The following is a 20,637-nucleotide window of genomic DNA, read 5'->3' as shown; positions in this document are numbered from 1 at the left end:
AGGTGACCCAGCTTACCGAAAATGTGGGTGTGGCCCTGTGTGTTTTTGCTGGATTCCGCACGTCTGTGTCCATCAAGGTATCTGACCAGACTGTGCAGTGAGGCACGGAAGAGCCGTAATTCCAGAAAACTTAAAGGTCACTTCCTGGCAGTGCTCTACCCACCCAACTCAAAATGCCCTCTGGGCACTCTCGGCCACCTTCCCCCACACAGCAGGGCTTGGCTTTCAGTCTGACAACCCCAGCTGGGGGGTGGGGGTGGGGTAGGGGCTGGTGAAGCCATGTAAGGCTGTAGGGACCTGGCTCTTGGCCAGTGGCTTGGGAATGGAGCCCAGGTGACAGGCTGGGCACCCATATTTGCTGCCGGGGAGCACATTATATATTCAGGTTGAGGGGACACAGCAAACAGAAAGAGCCAAGGAACCCCAACTTTAAACAGACAAGTTGAAGTGGAAAGTAGCAGCCAGTTTTTGGATCCCCCTATCATCATCAGCACCCACATTTTTTTAGGTTAGGGCAGGGGCAGGGTCTCTTGCGAGATATGGAAAGCTACTCAGGGGATTCCCCGGAGGCTGGCTGCTCTGGAAAGGGTCCTCTTTCCCCAAAACAGGCAAGAGCACCTTCAGGTCACAAAGAAAAGCAACTGGTTGCAGGCCACGCACCTGACACATCTGCCGGGAGGGTGTCCAAGAGTGTCCTCCTCGCTGAAGGAGAAGTGGGTCAGTGACTCCAGTCCCAGGGGCAATGCCAAGGCTGGGGGTCGGGGCCGGGCCCGGGGTGCTGCACTGGAGCGCATGAGAGCCAAGCGCCGTCGGGGCCGGCATTGGGGACCGGCGGCTGCTCGGGAGGGTGTGTGGCGCTGCACGCCAGGCCTGAGGTGCCAGCAATCTACAGCACCGCCTCCACACTTGTCCTGTCCTAGCCCCTGGCAACACCCCCGTGACACCCCCCCCCCCAAGAGACAGGATCCCGGGTGCTAGCGTCCTCCTCACGCCTGTGTCCGTAGCCTGCCTCCCTGGTGCAGAAGGGCCCGGTGAAACTGAGAGCCCACTTCCCGCCGGTCCCACCCAGGGCCTTGGGGACTGACGCCCGGGGCTCCGGTTTCCCCGGCTCCCAGCCCGCAGCCCTTCCCTCTGCCCCGGCCCCGCCTTCCACCCCTCCCCAGCCTGACGTCGAGCTGTGCCACCTCCAGGTCTCAGATCGCCACCGTGTGCCCGCGGGGGAACCAGACGCACCACAGAGGGCGGAGTGCAAGGCTGGGTGATCAAAACCCTAGGGAGAGCCTGGGTGACAGATGATGGGGGGGGGGGCGGAGCTGGGGAGCGGAGGGACAAAAAAAAAAAGGAGGCACAGAAACCCAAGGGACACTTGTGTTCCCTACACCTTGGCCCATCCTAAAAGCCAAACCTCTACTCTCCTCCCCCCACCCCCACCCCCACGTCTTATTGCCCAGTGCCCAGGGTGACTCCCTACTGCCTCTGTCCCAAACAAGTACGTGTGTAGAGAGAACAGGGCACAGAGGCAGCAAGCAGACCCAGCAAACAACCTGGGCCCACCTCCAGACTACCACAGCTCAGTCTTCAGGAGAAAGGGATGTTTGGAAGGCACACCGGATGTGGTTTGTAGGCCAGGCTCCTTCAGGCTTCCTGTCCCCACAGCCCATCTGAAGTCTGGCTAGGCAACCATCCGTCCCTCTGTGCCACAAGGTGGTATCAACAGCAAATAAAACCCTGGAAGAGGGGCTGAGTGACATGTAGGGAGGCGGAGCAGGGGAGCGGAGGGACACCGAGTCAAACCCATGCCCATAAGGCAGGATTGACGTCACTTCACACGCTGGTAGACCTCAGCATAAACTTGTAGCTCACGCCTGAAACCCAAGCACTCTTGATGCAGGTTGGGTTAGCCTGGGCTACAGAGTGGGACCTTACTTCAAAGCCACAGGGCTTGGTATACAGCTATACAGTGAGCTGGAGGCTAGCCTGCATCGCATGAGACTGTGTCTCAAAAGAAAATAAAAAAACCACAAAACTTAAACAACAACAAACAACTTGACGGTGAACACCTTTAATCCCAGCATTCAGGAGGTAGAGGCAGGCAGATCTGAGTTCTGGGCCAGCCTGGTCTACAGTGAGTTCCAGGACAGCCAAGGCTATACAGAGACAACCCTGCCTGAAACAATACAAAACAACCCCCCCAAAAAACCTTGTATTTATGCTCATGTATGTGCAACTGAGTGAATGAGCCACTGAGTACAGAGCTCTGCTCCTCTGTAACTGGAGGTAGTGGTGGTTGAGCCCCCATGTGTGATGTGGTAGTGGGAACTGAACCCACAGTTAAGCGCTCTTAACCTCTGAGCCATCTCCCCAACCCTTAAAAAAAGAAAAGAACACGGGTCCCGGGGGTCACACTGGATGCCAAGCTGGCCTCAAGCCCCCCTGGGCATAACCACAGCTTCAGGTAGGCACAGAAAAAGAGACTCTGAGTTTACTGAGCACCTACTGCATGCCCTGTCAGATTTCTCCACAGCAACCCTGGAGGGCAGTACGATTTTTTATCTCTACCTCAAACGGAAGAGGAAAAGGGAGGCTGCAGCAAGCAAGCCGCAGCCCCCTCCCGGAGCCCCGCAGACAGCCACGCTGGAGGGCGCAGAAGAGCCTCGAACCCACAGCCAAAGCAGCTCGCACTCACCCGGCCCATGCCTGGCGGCCCCAGTCCTGCAGGCTGCTTCGGAAGAGCCGCAGGCGTCTGTGGGGCGTCGGGGATGTGATGCTGAAGAACGCGGGGAACGCGGGGGGCCCGGGAAGGAACGCGTCGTCCTCCGCCGCCGCCTCCGGGAAGGCCGCCGCGCGCCGCTCGGGGATGCGGCCCCAGCCCCGCCGCGCCATGCGCCTCCCGCCGCCTCGGCCCTTCCGGCAGCGCTCGGGCCGCCCTCGGGGCGGAGCCCGGCCGGGACGCCTCAGACCTCAGGAAGCCCAACTGCCTTCCTCCAAGGCAAGCCGCTTGGGGTAGCCACGGACCCCTAGATGCCCCCTTCCCTCACCCCCCTCCCAGCACGGACAATTGCTTTCTGAGTCATCCCACTTCCCAACACCAGGGTATAGCAGGAATCTCAGTGTGCACCCACAAATCTGGGTGGTGTTCTGAGACCCCAAGAGGGTCCTTTAACTTCTCGGGTTGATTTTTGTTTCTTCGTGGGGAGGTGGGGTAAAACAGGGTCGTGGAACTCCCTATGAGACCAGAGTGGTCTGTCACTCAAGAGATCTACCTGCCTCTGCCTCACAAATCCTGGGATTAAAGGTGTGTGCCACACCATGAACAGCTTGCTCAGATTTTCCAAAATGCTCCTAAAGCATGCACAGACACCCCCAGCATCCCTGGACCCACCCCCACCCCCACAACAGGCAAAGGCAATGTCCACAAGCCAATGGGGGATCCCCCAAATCCTACAGCCCTTCGCATAGGGCGGGAAATGTCTCCAGATTCCTTCACGCGTGAGCAAACTATGGTGACCCGCTACCAAATCGCGGACTGACCCTAACGACAACACACTTGTAAGTAGGTTAATCCATGGCTCTTTGGGCCAGTCCTAGACTTTTAAGTCTTGAGTTCTGTCATATATTACTGTGACAGGCATGGCGTAGTGAACCTGTGGAGGTCAAAACAGAAGTGAAGTTTCTCCTTCCAACATGCGGTTCCCAAGGCTTGGACTCGGGGCATCAGACTTGGGCAGCCATTGTCTTTATCCATTGAGCCATCTCACTGGCTCCAGTCCCAGAGTGTCGGTCATAATCTGATACATTTACACTGGGGGATGCCTCAGAGGGCCACCTATAGCTCTCAAGGCAGCCCTTAAGGCTCCTGTTGTCTGCTTGTCTAAGCAGCCTGATGCAGCACGTAGCCTGACTTGCTATGCCCACCTCCACCTCCTCCAGTGCTGGGCACAGAACCCAGGCCTCATGCACACTAAGCATGTATTCTATCAGCTGAGCCAGAGAGGCGGGGAGGGAAGGGGTTGGGGCGGGGGGAGGGAAGAGAGTCCAGAGCCTCTACACTAGTCTAAGGCACCATCAAGTCCTGCCCATCCCACATCATGTCTGAGCCCCCCACCCACACATAGCTCACGAGGTAACCCCAAGAACCCACCCTACTGAGAAGCAGGCCCAGTGGAACACAGAGGGGTGACCAACTAGGATCCAAAAGGTGACCACTGTGACCCTGTGGGGCCCTGACACAGACAGCCCTTCTGGTGATGAGGAAAACAGTGGAAGACTTGAATTACAGCCAGCCCTCTGCTTTAACCTCCCCAGCCTCGCCGAGTCCGCCAGCAGCAGCAGCACCCGCTGGCTTCAAAGGCAAAATGTACCTGCCTGGGCCTCTTGGGGGCTCACATGACAGGCATGTATCCTTCACCATGCAAGAAGCTTGCTCTAGATCAGAAAGGGGCACTGACTCAGAGGACAGCCCTTGGTCAAACACCTTTCTGTCCGCAGTTATTGGCATTGTTGCCTTGGGGCCCAGAGACATATGCACAAAACTTGAGCCTAGCTCTACCATCAATTTATCCACTGGACTTAGCGAATCACTTTCCCAGAACCTCAGTTTGCCCAGCTGCAAAGTAGGTACAATAAATATACCTGACTCGGGGCTGTGGCTGGGCTACACAAAGCCCTCCCTGGGCTATTCCAGAGATGGAGACAGAAGGATCAGGATCTTAAACTACTTAGTGAGTTCAAGGCCAGCCTGGACTACATGGTCCAAAAGACCAGCAAGGTCTAGATGTAGTGCAGACTGAATAGCTACGGATGTTATCGGAGAAAATACTTTGTTTCATAGTGTGCAAGCTGAGGGTGAGGGCAGTCACTGATGGTCATAGGGCACCTGGCCCTTTCAATGCTCCCTGTGCACCCAGCTCTTCCTGGAGTGTCCCAAACACACAAAAGAGCTTGCCGCCAAGCCTGGCAAACTAGTTCAATCTCCAGGACCCACTTGGCAGAAGGCGAGGATGGACTGAAGGACTCCAAGAAATTATTCTCTGATTTCCACAAAGTGCTGTCAAATGTGCACACCTCCACAATAACCAGTATGCACAGGCGTGTGCGCGCGCGCACACAGAGCACTCACAAAGCCAGGCATGATGGTGCACACCTTTGATCCCAGCACTGGGGAGGGAGAGGCAGATGGAGCCACAGATCTGAGGCCAGCCTGGTCTACAAAGCAAGTTCAGCTACAATCAAAGCTACGTAAGCTTAAAAAAAAAAGAGCCTGGTGCGGTGGCGCATGCCTTTAATCCCAGCATTCGGAAGGCAGAGGCAGGTGGATTGAGGCCAGCCTGGTCTACAAAGCGAGTCCAGGACAGCCAAGGGTACACAGAGAAACTGTCTCAAAAAAAAAAAAAAAGGGGGGGGGGGAGGGAAGAGCTTTGAGGGAAGACAGGAAGACAGCCTGCCTAAGGTTATCTCAAGGTCACATGACCTGTGAGTGGCTGAGTCAGAATCTAAGCAGTGTGGTTTTTTGTTTTGTTTTGTGTTTTTAGTTTTTCCAGACAGGGTTTCTCTGTGTAGCGCTGGCTGTCCTGGACTTACTTTGTAGACTAGGCTGACCTTGAACTGACAGAGATCCCCCTGCCTCTGCCTCCCTGAGTGCTGGGATCACAGGTGTGTGCCACCACGCCGGGGCAGCAGTGTTTTTTATGTTTGCTTTATTTGAGGTCAAGTCTGGTTGTGTTAGCCCAAGCTGGTCTTGAACTCCCCTCCTGCTGAGATGGCAGGGTGCGCCACCACAAGCCCCCGACTACCCCATGAAGTGGTGACCACTGCAGAGGGCATTCAGGTGTCCCTGTGGCTGACCATTCCGAATTCTAAGATCCATGTAAGCAGAGCCTGAAAATACTCTCAACCCTGGTATACAGTTGAGAGGCCAGCACTGGCCAGATCAGGATATTCAAGGTGGTTGTTACTATATTTCGAGTTTGAACCCAGTGGGGGCTACATAAGACCTTGTCTCAAAGAGCCAACAGCCTTTGGGGGCTTGGAGAGATGGTTCAGCTGCTAAAAGCATATACTGCTTCTGAGGACCTGAATCTGGGTCCCAATGTTTTTTTTTTTTTTTTGGCCTCGCAGAGAATTGTGATGGATCTGTATAGAACCCATACTGGCAGTGGTGGGTGGGTGTCCTGGAGTTTACGCCCAGTGATTCTAACCTTGGAATGTGTCTCAGTGGCAAAGCATGTGTGTCTAGCATGTGTGAGGTCCTGAGTTTCCTCCAAGTGCAGAAAAATAAATAAAAGTGAACTTAAAGCTGGGTGTGGTGGCAGGTGGATCTCTGTGAGTTCGAGGCCAGCCTAGCCTACAAAGTAAGTCCAGGACAGCCAGGACTACAAGAGAAACCTTGTCTCAAAAAAAAAAAAAAAAAAAAAAAAAAAGAAAAGAAAAAAGAGAGAGAGAGAGAAAGAAAAGAAAAGAAAAGAAAGAAAGAAGAAAAAGAAAAAAAAAGAACTTAAATCCCTAGAAAGAGGCAGTTTCCCCCGCCACCCACAACAGATGTGGTGTGATATTGCTGCAAACATGGGGTTTTCCACCGCTGGCCCTACTGATGCTGGGGGTTAAGGGATCTTTATTCTGAGAGGCTGTCCTCGTAAGTAGCACACTTTGCTTATGACAGCTAAAATGGCTACAGTGTTGGCTACAGTCCCCCTGAAAAGCAAGATAGACCTCAGGTGTGAGAATTCCTTCCCAAGACAACTCTAAGATCCGGTTGAACCGCCAGGACCAAGGAAAGACGGAGGACAAAGGGATAACAGGGCATCCACCACTGATTGGCTAAAGGCCCTCTGCAGCCAGTTGTAGTTGCATTGTGGTCTTTAGAATGCCCTTGGGAGCCTGGAGAAATGGCTCAGAGGTTAAGAGCGCTGGCTCCTCTTCCAAAGGTCCTGAATTCAATTCTCAACAACCACATGGTGTCTCACAACCATCTATAATGAGATCTGGTGCCCTCTTCTGGGCAGAATACTATATAAATAATAAAATTAATTAATTAAAAAGATAGAATGTCTGTCCTTGGCAGTAGGTTTTTGTTTAGTTTTTCATTTGTTTGTTTTTCAAGACAGGGTTTCTTTGTGTAGCATAGGCCATCCAGGAACTCACTCTGTAGACCAGGCTGGCCTTGAACTCAGAGATCCACCTATCTCTGCCTCCTGAGTGCTGGGGTTAAAGATGTGCACCACCATGTCCAGCTATTTTAATTTTTAAAAAATCTTCTTATTGCTGGGTGTAGCGGTGCACACTTTCAATTCCAGCAGAGGCAGAGATAGGCCAATCCCTGAGTTTGAGGGCAGTGAGGTATACAGGGTTCGAAGACAGCCAGGGCTACACAGAGAAACTTCCTCTAAAAACATGTAAGGACAAAATTAATGCCATATTCTATAGGTAATGTATATTCTACAATTAATGATGGTCTATATGAGAACGTGTCCCCTAGGTGACCCATCTCCCTGTGTTCTGGGAATGACACCTGCCAGCAGTCCCCAGAAACTCCACCGGAGGGATTACATACAATTAGATCCCAAGGTTCCTCTGAGATAAAAAGACTTCCCCTCCAGACTCAGCCTCCACCCAACCTGCCTGAAGGTGGACATTGCTGTGACCTACAACTTCCCTGAAGATTCAGCCTCCACCCAATCGGCCTAAAGATCAACATTCCTGGGACCCACAACCCTCACTTCCCTTTATAAGCCCATTGTCCTTGAACCTTGCATCGGTGGTCTTTTTTTTGGGGGGGGTCTCACAATCTGAGTGATCTCAGTATTACACTGAGCGATCTCAGTATAAGAAACAAAAGAACAAAATTTTACTTTAGCCAGGCATGGTAGCAGACGCCTTTAATCCCAACATTAGCGAGGCAGAGGCAGGTGGATCTCTCTGAGTTCAAGGCCAGCCTGGTCTACAAATCGAGTCCGGGACAGTCAAGGCTACACAGAGAAACCCACTCAAAAAAAAAAAATCACACACAAAGCCAGTTCCGGGAGATCCAGTGTCCTCTTCTGCCGCCAGGAATAAACTCTGTACCCAGACACACACGCAGACAAAATACCCATACATATAAAGTAAAATTTGAAACATTGCATCATCATCTTCCGGAGTGCTAGGATTACAGGTGTGGCTGTCACTCAGCTTTCTTCTCTTCCTAGGAGGCCTCTGCAAAGGAAGGTCTCGGGCCACTCTTGACCAGGACCTAGAGCTGCCTCCTCACTTCCCTTTGTCACTCCGCCCCAGGACCTCTGCACTGGCCTTTCTCCCTGACTAGCGTGTTCTGCCACCAGACACACCCATACTGCTAAAATATCACCTCCAGAGAGAGGCCCCTACCTCAGGATCCTTCTGTGCTTCCTGTACCACACGTCACTATGTAGCAGTGTCACTGTGACATTCTGACCTTCTTCACCTACCTCTAGAGCGCTGGGATGGCAGGTGGGGATGAACCTGGGGCTTCCTGGATGCTGGGCAAGTGTTCCACTAGCCAAGGCCAGACAGCCCTAGTGGTGCATGAGGAGGCTGAGGCCACGAAGCAAGTGGGGGAAACGGTGGTTTCTTTTTTTTTTTTTCAAGAGGCTCAGCAGGCAAAGGCACTTGGTGAATTCAATCCCTGGGACAACACATGTTGGAAGGAAAGAATCAGCTCCTGTAAGCGTGACCTCTGACCTCTGATGTCTACATGCTTGCCACGATGGCCCCTGCACCTCCTGCAACACAAAACAAAGCTAAAGAGACGCAATGAAGGGCTGGAGAGATGGCTCAGAGGTGAAGAGCACTGACTGTTCTGCTGCTCTTCCAAAGGTCCTGAGTTCAATTCCCAGCAACCACATGGTGGCTTACAACCATCTATATTGTGATCCAATGCCCTCTTCTGGCTTTCAAACACTGTAAGAAACAAAATGAAAAGCCGGGTGTGGTGGCCCAGGCCTTTAATCCCAGCACTCAGGGAGGCAGAGGCAGGTGGATCCCTGTGAGTTTGAGGCCAGCCTGGTCTACAAAGCGAGTTCCAGGACAGCCAGGGCTATATAGAAAGACTCCGTCTTAAAAAACCAAATGTGACCAACCAGACAAAAGCCAACAACAGTAGGGGATGAGGAGATGGTTCCAGGAGTAGGAACACTTTGTACAAACGTGAGGACCTCAGTTTAAACCCCTCACACGTGTGCAGAAACCATAGGTGCATGATCACGTGTGCCTGTGACCCTAGCATGAGGCTGATGAGAGGCCGACCTGGAAGTCCACTAGCCAGCCAGTCTAGCAACAACTGGAGGCTCCACTTCATTGATTCATCCTGCCTCAAGGGAAGATAGCAGAGGGACAGAGCAGGTGACCAGTGTCCTCCCCTGGCCGCTACAGCACCGTGCACATAGAAAGCACAAACACCAAGGCTGGGGAGCCTGGGCTAGTCGTGGAATCCACAATAAAAAGAAAGGAAGGAAGGAAGAAGAGAAATAAATAAATAAATAAATAAATAAATAAATAAATCTGGGTTGGGGATTTAGCTCAGTGGTAGGGTCAAGCTGGATTCTGTCCTCAGCTTGGGGTGGGGGGTGGGGTGGCTGGGATTGGAGAGATGGCTCAGCGCTTAAGAGCCCTGGCTGCTCTTACAGAGGACCTGTTGTTTGATTTCTAGCACCCACAAGGAGACTTACAACTCTGGTCCCAGCGCCCTCTTCTGGCCTATATGGGCACAACAAGCATGTGCTGCACAGACGTACATATAGGCAAAACAACCATACACATAAATAATTTTCTTAAAAGTTAAAGAAGGAAGTCTGGTTGTGGCAAGAGGTTGTAATCTCAGAGCCAGGGGAGGTGGAGACTGGAGCCCTCTGGCTAGCCTCATCTACGTGAGGAGCTCCAGGCCAAAGAGAGACACTGTCTCAAAAAAAACTGAGGTAAACCAGCTGTAGTGGCGCACACACATCTGAGGCCAGCCTGGTCTACACACAGAGACACAAACAAACAAACAAACAAACAAACAAAAAAGAGTAGATGGCTTTTGAAGAACCAAAGCTGAAGTTGTCCTGTGACTGCCATTTGCACAGATACACAAGTCTGTAGGCATCTTTGCGCAGGGAGCTGGCCAGCAGCAGAGACATCAAAGGAGGTTCAGGAAAAAGTTCCATCCCAAAGGGCTTGGTGGCTAAGAACACTTGCTGGTTTTGCAGAGGACTTGGTCCCTAACACCCACACTGGGCAGATCACAACTCCCCCTCTCTTGAGGGAGGATCCGACACCCTCTTCTGATTTTTGAAGGTACTCGCACATGCCTGGCACACATACATACACTCAGCCCACACACATAATAAAGTAAAATGAAATAAATCTTTGTCTGGCAAGATGCCACAGTGGGTAAAACCACTTGCCGGCGGGCTTAGGGACCTAGTGTCACCCACAGACGTCAGGGTGGAAGGAAGGACCAACTGTCTCACACTGTTCTTCAAGCTCCACATTTGTACTGTGCCCAAGTTCACACCCAGACCACACACAATAATAATAATAATAATAATAATAATAATAATAATAATAATAATAACAACAACAACAACAACAATAACGAATGGATTTGGGTGTGTGTGTTTGTTTTTCGAGACAGGGTCTCTCTGTGAAGCCTTGGCTGTCTTACACTCACTTTGTAGACCAGGCTGGCCTGGAACTCACAGCCTGCCTCTGTCTCCTGAGTGCTGAGATTAAAGGTGTGTGCCACCACATCTGGCCTGGATTTTTTTTTTTTTTTTTTTTTTTTTTTTTTTTTGATACATGGCCTCACTATGTAGTCCTGGAACTCACTGAGAAGACCAAGCTGGCCCCAAACTCACAGATCCACTTGCCTCTGCCTCCCGTGCTGGGATTAAAGGTGTGTGCCATCACGCCCGGCCAATTTTTTGCTTGTTTGTTTGTTTTTGAAGACAGGATTTCTCTGTGTGTATCCCTGGCTGTCCTGGACTCACTCTGTAGACCAGGCTGGATTTGAACTCACAGTGATCCTCCTGCCTCTGCCTCCCGAGTGTTGGGATTAAAGGTGTGCACCACCACGCCCAGCATTTTGTTTTTTAAGTGCAAAGCTAAGGACATTGCAACCTGTACCCCAGAGGTTGGTGTCAAGGAGGTTTGCTGGGACCCAAGCCTCAGAGTTAGGGCTGAGCTAGGAACCATTCCTCGACCAACCTTTCTTTCAAGTTCCTCCGCGAATATCCAACAAGTGGCTGTTCGCGCTGCAGTGGCCGAAGGCACGTGGAATTAGGGGAAACAGCCCTCTCCCAGCCTGTGGTTGGCCGGCCTGGCGCCCAGCTCCCCAGGTATTCAATAAACATGAAATAATAATGAGACAAGGCTGCACGTTTCTCTCTGTCCAGCAGAGGGCGCTCCGAGAGCCTAGCTCCCAGGGCAGGGACAGGCCTGTGGGCGCGCAGCAGGGACCACAAGGGCAGAGGACCCCAGTGGAAACAGACATCACCCAGGAGAGAGACACAAGCCTGCTTGTATGCACGTCCCTCGTGAGGAGCCAGAAAGTGCTCTTCTGGATGGAGAGAAAGTGAGAAGGTCCAATGAGTGGTAAAAGGCCAACTCAGTGCCCCCTCTCTCCCCTCGCCTCTGCCTTTCCTTGCCTTCCATCTATCTTCTGACAGATCGCAGCGGGGCTGTGACTCAGCCCCCATAGGCCGCGCCAGGAACGCCGTCTTGCGCACCCCACTCCCCCTCCAGATCTGAGGACCGAGTGCAGAGGCCACTTCAAATAGGAAAAGTGCCTCCCCTCTGGGGGTTATCAACCTAGTGGGGTGCCTGCACCCCTCTTTACGCTAGCTGCCTGCTCCACAGTGGAGAATGCCGGGGATCCCATGTGTGCAGAAGCTGCACTGTGTGTGTGTTCTTGGTTCCCTTCCTCTTTCTGTGCAGGGCGCTGGCACCAGTTCCCGGCTCTCAGTCCACAAGCCACTCAACTGTCCCAGCTGCAGCCTCCGCTGGCCACAAACTCCCGCAGGGAAACCGAAACCCAAGCTGGGGTAGGGATGGGCCCTCGAGATTCCTGTTTTTGATTTCTCACTACAGGACAGGCCGATTTCACTGCGGCCTCCTCTGTTTTCCTCTAAGTGCAGGGGACCACGGGCCACAATCTCTGTAAAAATCCTTCACACACCGGGGAGCTCAGAACTCTCAAACTGATTTCCTCCCGGGTCGGGCCTAACTGGTTCTGAGACCTGAACCAAAAACTCGGAGCTGCTTGTCTTGAGTTTGAGGGAGGAGCAAGGGATTTTTGACATCTTTGATCGGCAGTTTTTTTTTACATCAGTGCAATAGGAATCCCTCACAGGCTACTGGCAAGGGGGGTGGGGGAGTAAGGAGGTAAAGATAAGCAGAATATGCCCCAGGCCTGAAGCTCAAGAGTGAGCCATTAAAGGAAAGGGTACAAGAATTATAATTATTACCACTCAGCCACTGTTCATCAGACAACAGGGGGCCAGGAAGTCCCTAGGGCCTTAAAAGGGAAACGGCCTGATTTCTGGCGCTCCACCCCCCTGCGCCATCACAGAGGCTCCCCGGTCCCGGCTTGGCATTTCCTGTTGATGTGAGCATTGGTTTTTGTTTTTGTTTTTTTTAATTAATTAATTTATTTATTTACAGCTTCCTTCTCCTAGTTCCCTCTGAAAAATCTCAGGAGCCTGGCACTTGCAGCTGGGTTTGAGAATATTAAAGGGAGTCCTTGGAGGGGTCCCAGAAAGACCTAGGAAGACTGTAGTCATAGTCTAAAGGGGCCTTGTTTGGGGACTCTAGGCATGAGAAGGCCCAGATGTAACATCTTACAGATGCTCCAAAGGACTCGGCAATTGTGGGTGAGTGTGAGCTGTCAATCACCCAGGGACCTGGTGAACTCACAGCCAGAGCCTGGGGCACCATTTACAGCGGCTGCAATCACTGGGACTGTCTATGTTAAGGAGACACTTGTAATTAGGGTACCCAGGGGCAGATGCTGCATGGCTTATCAGCCAACATCCTGTTAGAACTGTCACTAGACACAGTAACAGCATGACTGTGCCAGGTGGAGTGGCCACAGCTGTCCTCCCAGCACCGAGGAAGCCAAAGCAAGGCTGCCGCAAGTTCAAAAACAAGGGTGGTCACATTGTCTCATAAGGGCTCAGGGAAAGTAGGCACACATCACGTATTTGCTGTCCCGGATGCAAATAGTCACTAAGCCACATTAACCAAGTGTCACGGGGACACAGTTAATCTGTCACCACCACAGACACCGTGCCAGAGATGGCCATGACAGTCACCATGTCACAACCACTTTCTGCTGAGTGCAAATACATCCATGCCGTTCCAGCTCTCCGTGACAGACACGGACACAGTCACCCTGGGACAGTGACAGCAGCCCAGAAGCACAATGCCACTCTGTCACAATCACTGTCTTTTGTAGCCGAGTCCAGGCAGTCCAAGCCAGTCACATACAGCTGAAGATCCTTCCCTGAGACCACCACGGCAGCGACCCCATCTACTCTGTGTACCTCCATCTGTCACCTCATAAAGGTGGTGGAAACTCCTCTTTGATGGGACCTCATAAGCCCTTGGCACAGTTCTATGGGGCACCTTGGGGTGCCGTAGAGCTTTAACTGTCTGGATGCGGGCTCGTTATAAGTCACAATACAGGTCTGGACTGTGTGCCCCAGAAGATCCCCTGGATTCCTAACACCAGCTACTGTAGGGCTCCCCTGATCCAATTCTCCACCGCCTAGAAGCACCTTGAGTGCTACCCCACCGGAAGTATCTTGATTCTTCAGGCACCACTTACCGAATGCCCCCTAGGGTACTCCACAATGACCCCAACCCTCAATAAGTCTCTCCAAGTGGGACCCTCCCTCTTCAGCAGCTGCTCCGTACCATTACTGGCTAAGTCCTAAAACCCCAGGAATCCCACCACCAGAACCCCCCAACTTCACCCCGAAATCAGAATAAGTAAAAGAGCTTCTGGTGCAGTGGCGCCCCCTCTCTCCACCCACGCGGGTCACGCTGACCCCCCACTCGCTCCACAGCGCCCCCTTTGGTCAGCTTTGCTTGTGGCGCCCCTCGCGCGCTTGTGCGCTCCAAGAGCCGGGGGAGTCTCACCGCCTACTGCTGCCTCCGCCGGTACTGGTGCCGTGAAAGGACGAGGGCCAGGACATGCGGGTAGTCCGCAGGCCTGGCCGGTCGCCAGTGTCCACGGCGTCGGCGCGCTCCATGGGCCGGTGCGGCGAGCGCTCCGGCTCTGAGCGTTCGGCACTGTCCGAGTAGCCGCGCTGCTGGATCCGGATCGGGGTCCTTGGCTGCCGCCACAGGTGCTGGGGGGGCGGCTTCAGAGTGGCCTGGCCCTCCCGGGGCCCGGGCAGAGAGAGAGACAGGCTCCTCTCCGAGGGGGCGGCCGGTGGCTCCATGGCTCAAGCTCTTCCTCGCGGGGCACCCGGGGCAAAGCGTCCCCTGTGGCCTGTCCGAGCTCAGAGGCGCCACGGCCGAGACGCTTGGAGACCCACGGGAGCTCTTGGCCTCAGAGGGGCCATGGCGCCCAGGGGCGGAGAGAGCGGACGGCGGCAGCGCCGGAATCTTCCCGGCGCTTGGAGCCCGCTGCGCTCTCAGAACCCGGCGCCAGGCGCGACTCCCCGCCCCGGCCCGCCCCTGCCTGCCCCCCGCCCGCCCGGCGGCTGTCACAGCGCCACCCCCTCCTCCTCCAAGTAGAGGAGGGTGGCGGCCCTCCACACCCACGCACAGCCCAATCCCGCTGGGGAGGGGACGCCGTGGAGCGCCTATCTCCAAGAGCCCTTTGGAGCATCAGGCACGCACAGGGACCGAAGAGTTAAAGGGTTAATGGCATCAGGACGGAGACATCCGACTGGTTGGCGGGGTGTCACTCAGCTGCATCCATCAAGGTTGGGGCGGAGTCAGGGGCTGTCGTTTCCTCGCCTTTAGAACCCCAGTCACCCTTTCTCCTAGACCCCTTTGCGAGGAGTGGTCCTCGTGCTACCAAGACGCGGTGTCCACAAGCTAGCAGTATTGCACGCGGGGCCATGACTGCGTGTGGCTCCCCCATCGCCTGGCGGGACGTGAGCGCACATGGCCCCCTTCCAACGGTTGTCTGTGTTTTCGATGTCTCCTGGAAGTGTGTGCGCGCACGTGGTGGTTGCTCCTGCTGCTGCTGTCGGGGGTGTAAGGACGCGCGTGCACGTGTGCAACCCGTCGGGAGGGCGGAGCGCCCCGTGGGGTCTGTTCCAGTGGCTCCGGACTGCGCACACCTTCCCACGCGCTCGGCGCTATATTGTGCTTATGATGGGAGGATGCTGCTGCGAGTTGTGCACGCGATTCTTCCCTCTGTTGTTTGACTGTTGTTACTCGCGAGGGCGTGTGCTGGTGTTTGTGTGGTCTGCCTGGACACCTTTTGAGGTGTGTGTGTGTGTGTGTGTGTGTGTGTGTGTGTGTGGTGTATCCTTTGGATCCCCCTGTAGCTGATGTATAGGTATGGCTCCCTCTTGGTTTTCTTTTTAGTTTTTCAAGACAGGGTTTCTCTATGTAGCCTTGGCTGTCCTGGATTCGTTTTGTAGACCAGGAGGACCTCGAACTCATTATGATCCGCCTGTTTCTGCCTCTCGGGTGCTGGAATTAAAGGCCTGTGTGCCACACTCCCGGCTCTTATTTAAAAAAAACAAACAAACAATTTTTGTGTGTATGTGTATGGGCACGCGTGTCCCCCCACCTTATCACCCAAGTGCTACATACTCCTCCTGCAGCAAGATTTAGTCCAGCTGTGCACCCTCAGTCCTTGCGAATACCACTTAGATACCTTGGAGAGGAGAGGTCAGAGGACAATCCGCAGAAGTCAATCCTTTCCAAACATCTGGTGAGCACCGGGAATCGAACTCAAATACTCAAGGTTGGCGGCGAACGCCTTTATCCACTGAGCAAACCGCCGCCCCCTCATCTTTTAATTATTAAAGACTTAACGCTCTTCCTCGAAAGGTAAACTGAGGCAGATGGGAGGAGTATCTGTGATAGGAGAGTCTTGGAGGACGCACCCCACCCCTGTCATTTTCAGGCGAGTAAACAAGCGGAGCCTCTTCCTCGCGTCCCCCGCCATCAGAACCCCCCTTCCGGCACCTAAATCCGGAGTCGCCGTGACTCACGCTCCCGCCTCCCTAAGCGCCGTGCAGAGCGAACGAGCAAAGAGCGAGTGGGGATCCGAGAGCGTCCCCATCCCTCCTCCTGGCCCTGGCTGAGTGAGCTCTGGTTGCTGCTGGGCTGGGGGGTGCTTATGCGTGCGTCCTCGTGCCCCACGTCCCTCCCAGGCTACATCGCTGCTCAGACGCTGCAGTGTCCCCCTAGTCCAAGCCTTTGCCCCCCCCCCGTATACCCACGCCCCCGTCTTCTGGTCGCCTAGGGGGAAACAGGCTTTATATTCTTGCCCCACCCCCACGCCCCATCTTAATAACACACAGGCAACAAACCTTTTCCAATCTCCAACTTCCTCAACCACTTTTCCCTAGCTGGAGGGGATTCCAAGCGTGGGCGAAGAACCGCAGCGCAAGAACTGGCCCCCCACCAACAGCCCCAGGTGTTCCCCAAAGCCAGAACTGTATCTGTCCCCTACTTTTCGCAAGAACCTTCCCTCAAGCATCTAAGCGATGGTTTTTTGGTTTTTTTTGTTTTTTTTTTGTTTTTTGCAAGTGTTGAGGATGCCCAGCTGGTATTGAGAACTGTAGTGGGCCCAGTTCTGGACGAAGGTCAAGGGGCTGTGAACCTCGAAGTGGGTGGGGCTAGGCTAGAACCAAATAAGGCGGGAGTGTGGGAGAGGGCACTTTTCTATCTCATCTGGAAATGATGGACTTTTCCCTCACATCGTGGCTTAAGCAGAGACCCTAGACCCCTCCCTCCAAAGAAGTGGATGGGGGTGGGGGGCGGGAGAGGCAGCTGGAGATAGGTGAGAGTGCCAGTAGAAAAGTCTGGGCAGGAGCCGGGCGTGGTGGCGCACGCCTTTAATCCCAGCATTTGGGAGGCAGAGGTAGGTGGATCGCTGTGAGTTCAAAGCCAGCCTGGTCTACAAAGTGAGTCCAGGATGGCCAAGGCTACACAGAGAAACCCTGTCTCGAAAAACCAAAAAAAAAAAAAGTCTGGGCAGGAATGGGCTGGCTCTTTGGCTCTAAGCTCCTGTCCCGGAAATGGGGCAGCTCTGGAGGGAGCCAGATGAGAAACAGCTAGAAAGCACAACTAGTGGGCTGGTGAGATGGCTTAGCAGGTAAAGGTGATTGTTGCCAAACTAACCACTTGAGTCAGCTCCTCAGATCCCCCATGGTGGAAGGAGAAAAGGAACTCTCGAAAGTTGTCCTTTGTTTTTTTGTTTGTTTTGTTTTGTTTTTTTTCGGGACAGGGTTTCTCTGTGTAGCCTTGGCTGTCCTAGACTTGATTTGTAGACCAGGCTGGCCTTGAACTCATGGTGACCCGCCAGCCTCTGCCTCCTGAGTGCTAGGATTAAAGGCATATGCCACCACGCCCGGCTGAAAGTTGTCCTTTGACCAACACACACACACACACACACTACATTAAATAAATAAATAAATGGAACGCAGATAGACTCTTTCAAACACCCCCCTCACTCCCACCCCCAGTGAAATACAAGCCCCAGACCTATTCCAAAATGTTTACCATCCTGGTTAAAGCTGGGGAATCTAGCATGCTGCTAGCAGGGAAACTGAGGCAGCTGCACCACACATTGTTCAAAGGCCAGGCAGGCCCTCACCTCTGAATTTAGGGGGTGACCTGAAGGCTCCGGAGGGATGCAAACTCTTTTTAATCTATGTAGGTCCCTGCTGCCTCAGAGGGCTTAGAAGGTTCGCTGAGGCTGCCAGGGCTGCTCCTAGGAGAGCCGTCACTGCCAGCGGTCAGCAGGCTTCGGACTCGTCAGGTACATTTACAAAGCGGGATGGCTCCCAGTTGGCTCTGTTCCTCGGTTCCTCCATGTTTACCTCCCAGACTGAGCCCCCTCCTGCCTACCTGTTGATGATGAGTACTCTTCGAAACGGGATCCGCAGCTTGGTGGGCCTTTGCATGACAGGGAGTCCAGGATCCTAGGGCTCCGACTAAGCCCAGCCCGGACCCGGACTTGAGGAGAGATGGTGGCAAGGGCGGTGCAAGTCCGCCCCTAGCATGTTGACACCGCGGGACTCTGGGGTCTCCCTGGGTCTCTGTAGAGGGACATGAGTGAAACTGGGGCTTGACTTGTGGGTCTAACTGCCGCCCCCAGGAACACAACTGTTTGGTTACCCAACGGACTCTCCTATGGGAGCCTCCCATGGAGGATGCCCTCCTACACAGGTGTGTGAAAGAGTCCCTTTAAGCCGTAGTCATGTGGAGTGGGAGGGGACTTCATTATGTAGCCTAGGCTGGCCTTGAATTCTTGGTCCTCCTGCCTCATCTTACCACATGCTGTCATTACATATCTGTGCTGCTATGCCCCGCTTCTAATCATCTTCCCCCACCCTATTTTGTGTCCTACCTTCCTTCCTTTTTTTTTTTTTAAAGATTTGTTATGTATAGACAGTGCTCTGCCTGCATGTACACCTGCAGGCCAGAAGAGGGCACCAGATCTCATTCTAGATGGTTGTGAGCCACCATGTGGTTGCTGGGAATTGAACTCAGGACCTCTGGAAGAACAGGCAGTGCTCTTAACTGCTGAGCCATCTCTATACAGCCCCCAATTTTTTTTAAATACACTTACGGGGCCTGGAGAGATGGCTCAGAGGTTAAGGGCACAGACTGCTCCTCCAGAGGTCCTGAGTTCAATTCCCAGTGACCATATGGTGGTTCCCAACCATCTATAATAGGAACTGGTGCCCTCTTCTGGCCTGCAGGTGTCCAAGCGGGCAGAGCACTGTATACATAATAAATAAATAAATAAATCTTTTTTTTTAAAAGTACACTTGTTTATTTATTGGATGAAAAATGTGAGGAGCACACGTTGTGCAATGGTGCATGGTGCAAGTGTGCAGGTGAAAGGCAGCCTCTCTTCCCAAGGGCTGGAACTAAATGTCTCTGCCTCTGCATCCCATATCACCCTTTGTAAGTGATCTACCTGTATTTCTTTTCTTTTCTTGGTTTTTTGATACAGGATTTCTCTGTGTAGCCTTGGCTGTTTAGACTCATTTTGAAGACCAGGCTGGCCTCGAACTCACAGTGATCCACCTTCCTCTGCCTCCCGAGTGCTGGGATTAAAGGCGCCCGCCACCACGCCGGGCTCCCACATGTGTTTTCTAGTTTCTCGTACCTCTGAGACCCACAAGACCTCACCCAAGGCGACCTTCCTTCACCTACTGCCGAAAATGGTTTCCCTACTTGAGAAGCCACAAGAAAGAGTCCCTGTCCACTATTTTAGGGCTGAGAATTTGTCAATCTGGTAAGCAGTGGGGGAAAGTGCAATCAAACGGGTAAACTGAGGCATAAGTGTGCACACTCAGGAAACAGCTACAGAGGCTAAAGAGCTGTCTCCCCCAGACTCTTGTCTAAGCTCCGCCCTAGCCCACGTCCACCCACCCCCCTCACTCCACCCCTGAGACCTGTGTCTGGTTCACCAGGACAGGACCCAGTGCCTCCTCTTCATCCAGCCACCCTTCCTTTCCTTGTCCCTAAAGCCCCTGTCAAGGGTCACCTGCCTGTGCAGAGGACCAGCGATACCTTCCGTTAGAATCCGCGGGCTCCCTGTGCAGACTGGGTCTAGCACCTTCCCAGCCTCTTCGCCTATCACTCGCTCATCTCTCGCCCAAGGGTGTGTGTGACGTCGACAAACGTCAGCAAACAGCTGACGCAAAGCTTGAGGGAGATGATGCCTTCTTGTTACCATGACGACAGGTGACGCACGCGTGTTCGAGAGGGTGTAGGTGCGGCGGCAGTCCTCTGGGGGCGCAGTGGCCCCACTGCTGGCTTCTTGCGGCCCCACGCTAGGACTTCCCCGTCCGGGAATCCCACGGAGGAGCCGTCCGCGTGCTGCGCGTGGTCCGAGCCGGGGGCCGAGGAAGCGCTCCTGCGATCTGTCGGGCTTTCTGCTACACCCAGAACCCCCGAAATAGCTGCGGTGTGCGGGGGCCGGCTCAGAGAGAGACGGCGGCTTCTGGGCACAGATGGGGGACGCACAAGGCAGAGGCGCGGAGACAGACAAGGACTGGTGGAAATAGAAACAGACAGACAGGGACACAGACGCAGCTTGCGGTGACGGGGGTAGGGAGAGGCTGGCTCACTTTATCTTCGCACCCTAGCCTTGAAGATGTGGCCATGGGTGTTTGACTTTACCTCTCTGGGCCTCAGTTTCCTTTCTTCTTTCCAGACAGGGTCCCAAGTAGCTCAGACGTCCTCCCTATGACCTTGACTATCTTATCATCCTCCACTTGAGTGCTGGGATTACAGGCGTGCAACGATAACCCCATTTAGTGGTTCCAATTTAGGGTTTCCTGCACAGTATGCTATGCAAGCGCTTGATCAACTGAACCACATCTCCAGCCTTACACACACACACACACACACACACACACACACACACCACCACCACCACCACCACCACCACCACCGACGACGAATAGAAACAAAACAAGGTCTTACTAT

General features: G+C 53.6%; 1 protein-coding gene across 8 annotated transcripts in view; it reads right to left on the bottom strand.

The window, feature by feature from the left end:
• The window catches only part of PDE4A (phosphodiesterase 4A), a 47,476-nt gene extending 27,666 nt beyond the window's left edge, over positions 1-19,810 (bottom strand). Inside the window, exons 1-2 of one of the 8 annotated variants that reach the window (XM_084783170.1) lie at positions 19,717-19,810; positions 18,040-18,230 (exon numbers count right to left, since the gene is read on the bottom strand). In XM_084783170.1, coding sequence (XP_084639296.1) covers positions 18,040-18,095 — 56 coding nt within the window. In that variant the 5' untranslated portion in view covers positions 18,096-18,230; positions 19,717-19,810. Of the gene's footprint in view, positions 1-660; positions 916-2,686; positions 2,903-14,133; positions 14,650-18,039; positions 18,231-19,598; positions 19,618-19,694 lie in introns of those variants that run through there. The other 7 variants (XM_084783168.1, XM_084783169.1, XM_084783173.1 and 4 more) reach the window with 7 other exon arrangements.
• Between the last annotated feature and the right edge of the window lie 827 nt (positions 19,811-20,637).

This window comes from Acomys minous, assembly GCF_964271855.1.
Source record: "Acomys minous genome assembly, chromosome: 5".
NCBI classification, from domain to species: Eukaryota; Metazoa; Chordata; class Mammalia; order Rodentia; family Muridae; genus Acomys; species Acomys minous.
Note: the sequence above shows the minus strand (reverse complement) of the source record. Positions and strands in the feature narration are given on the sequence as shown.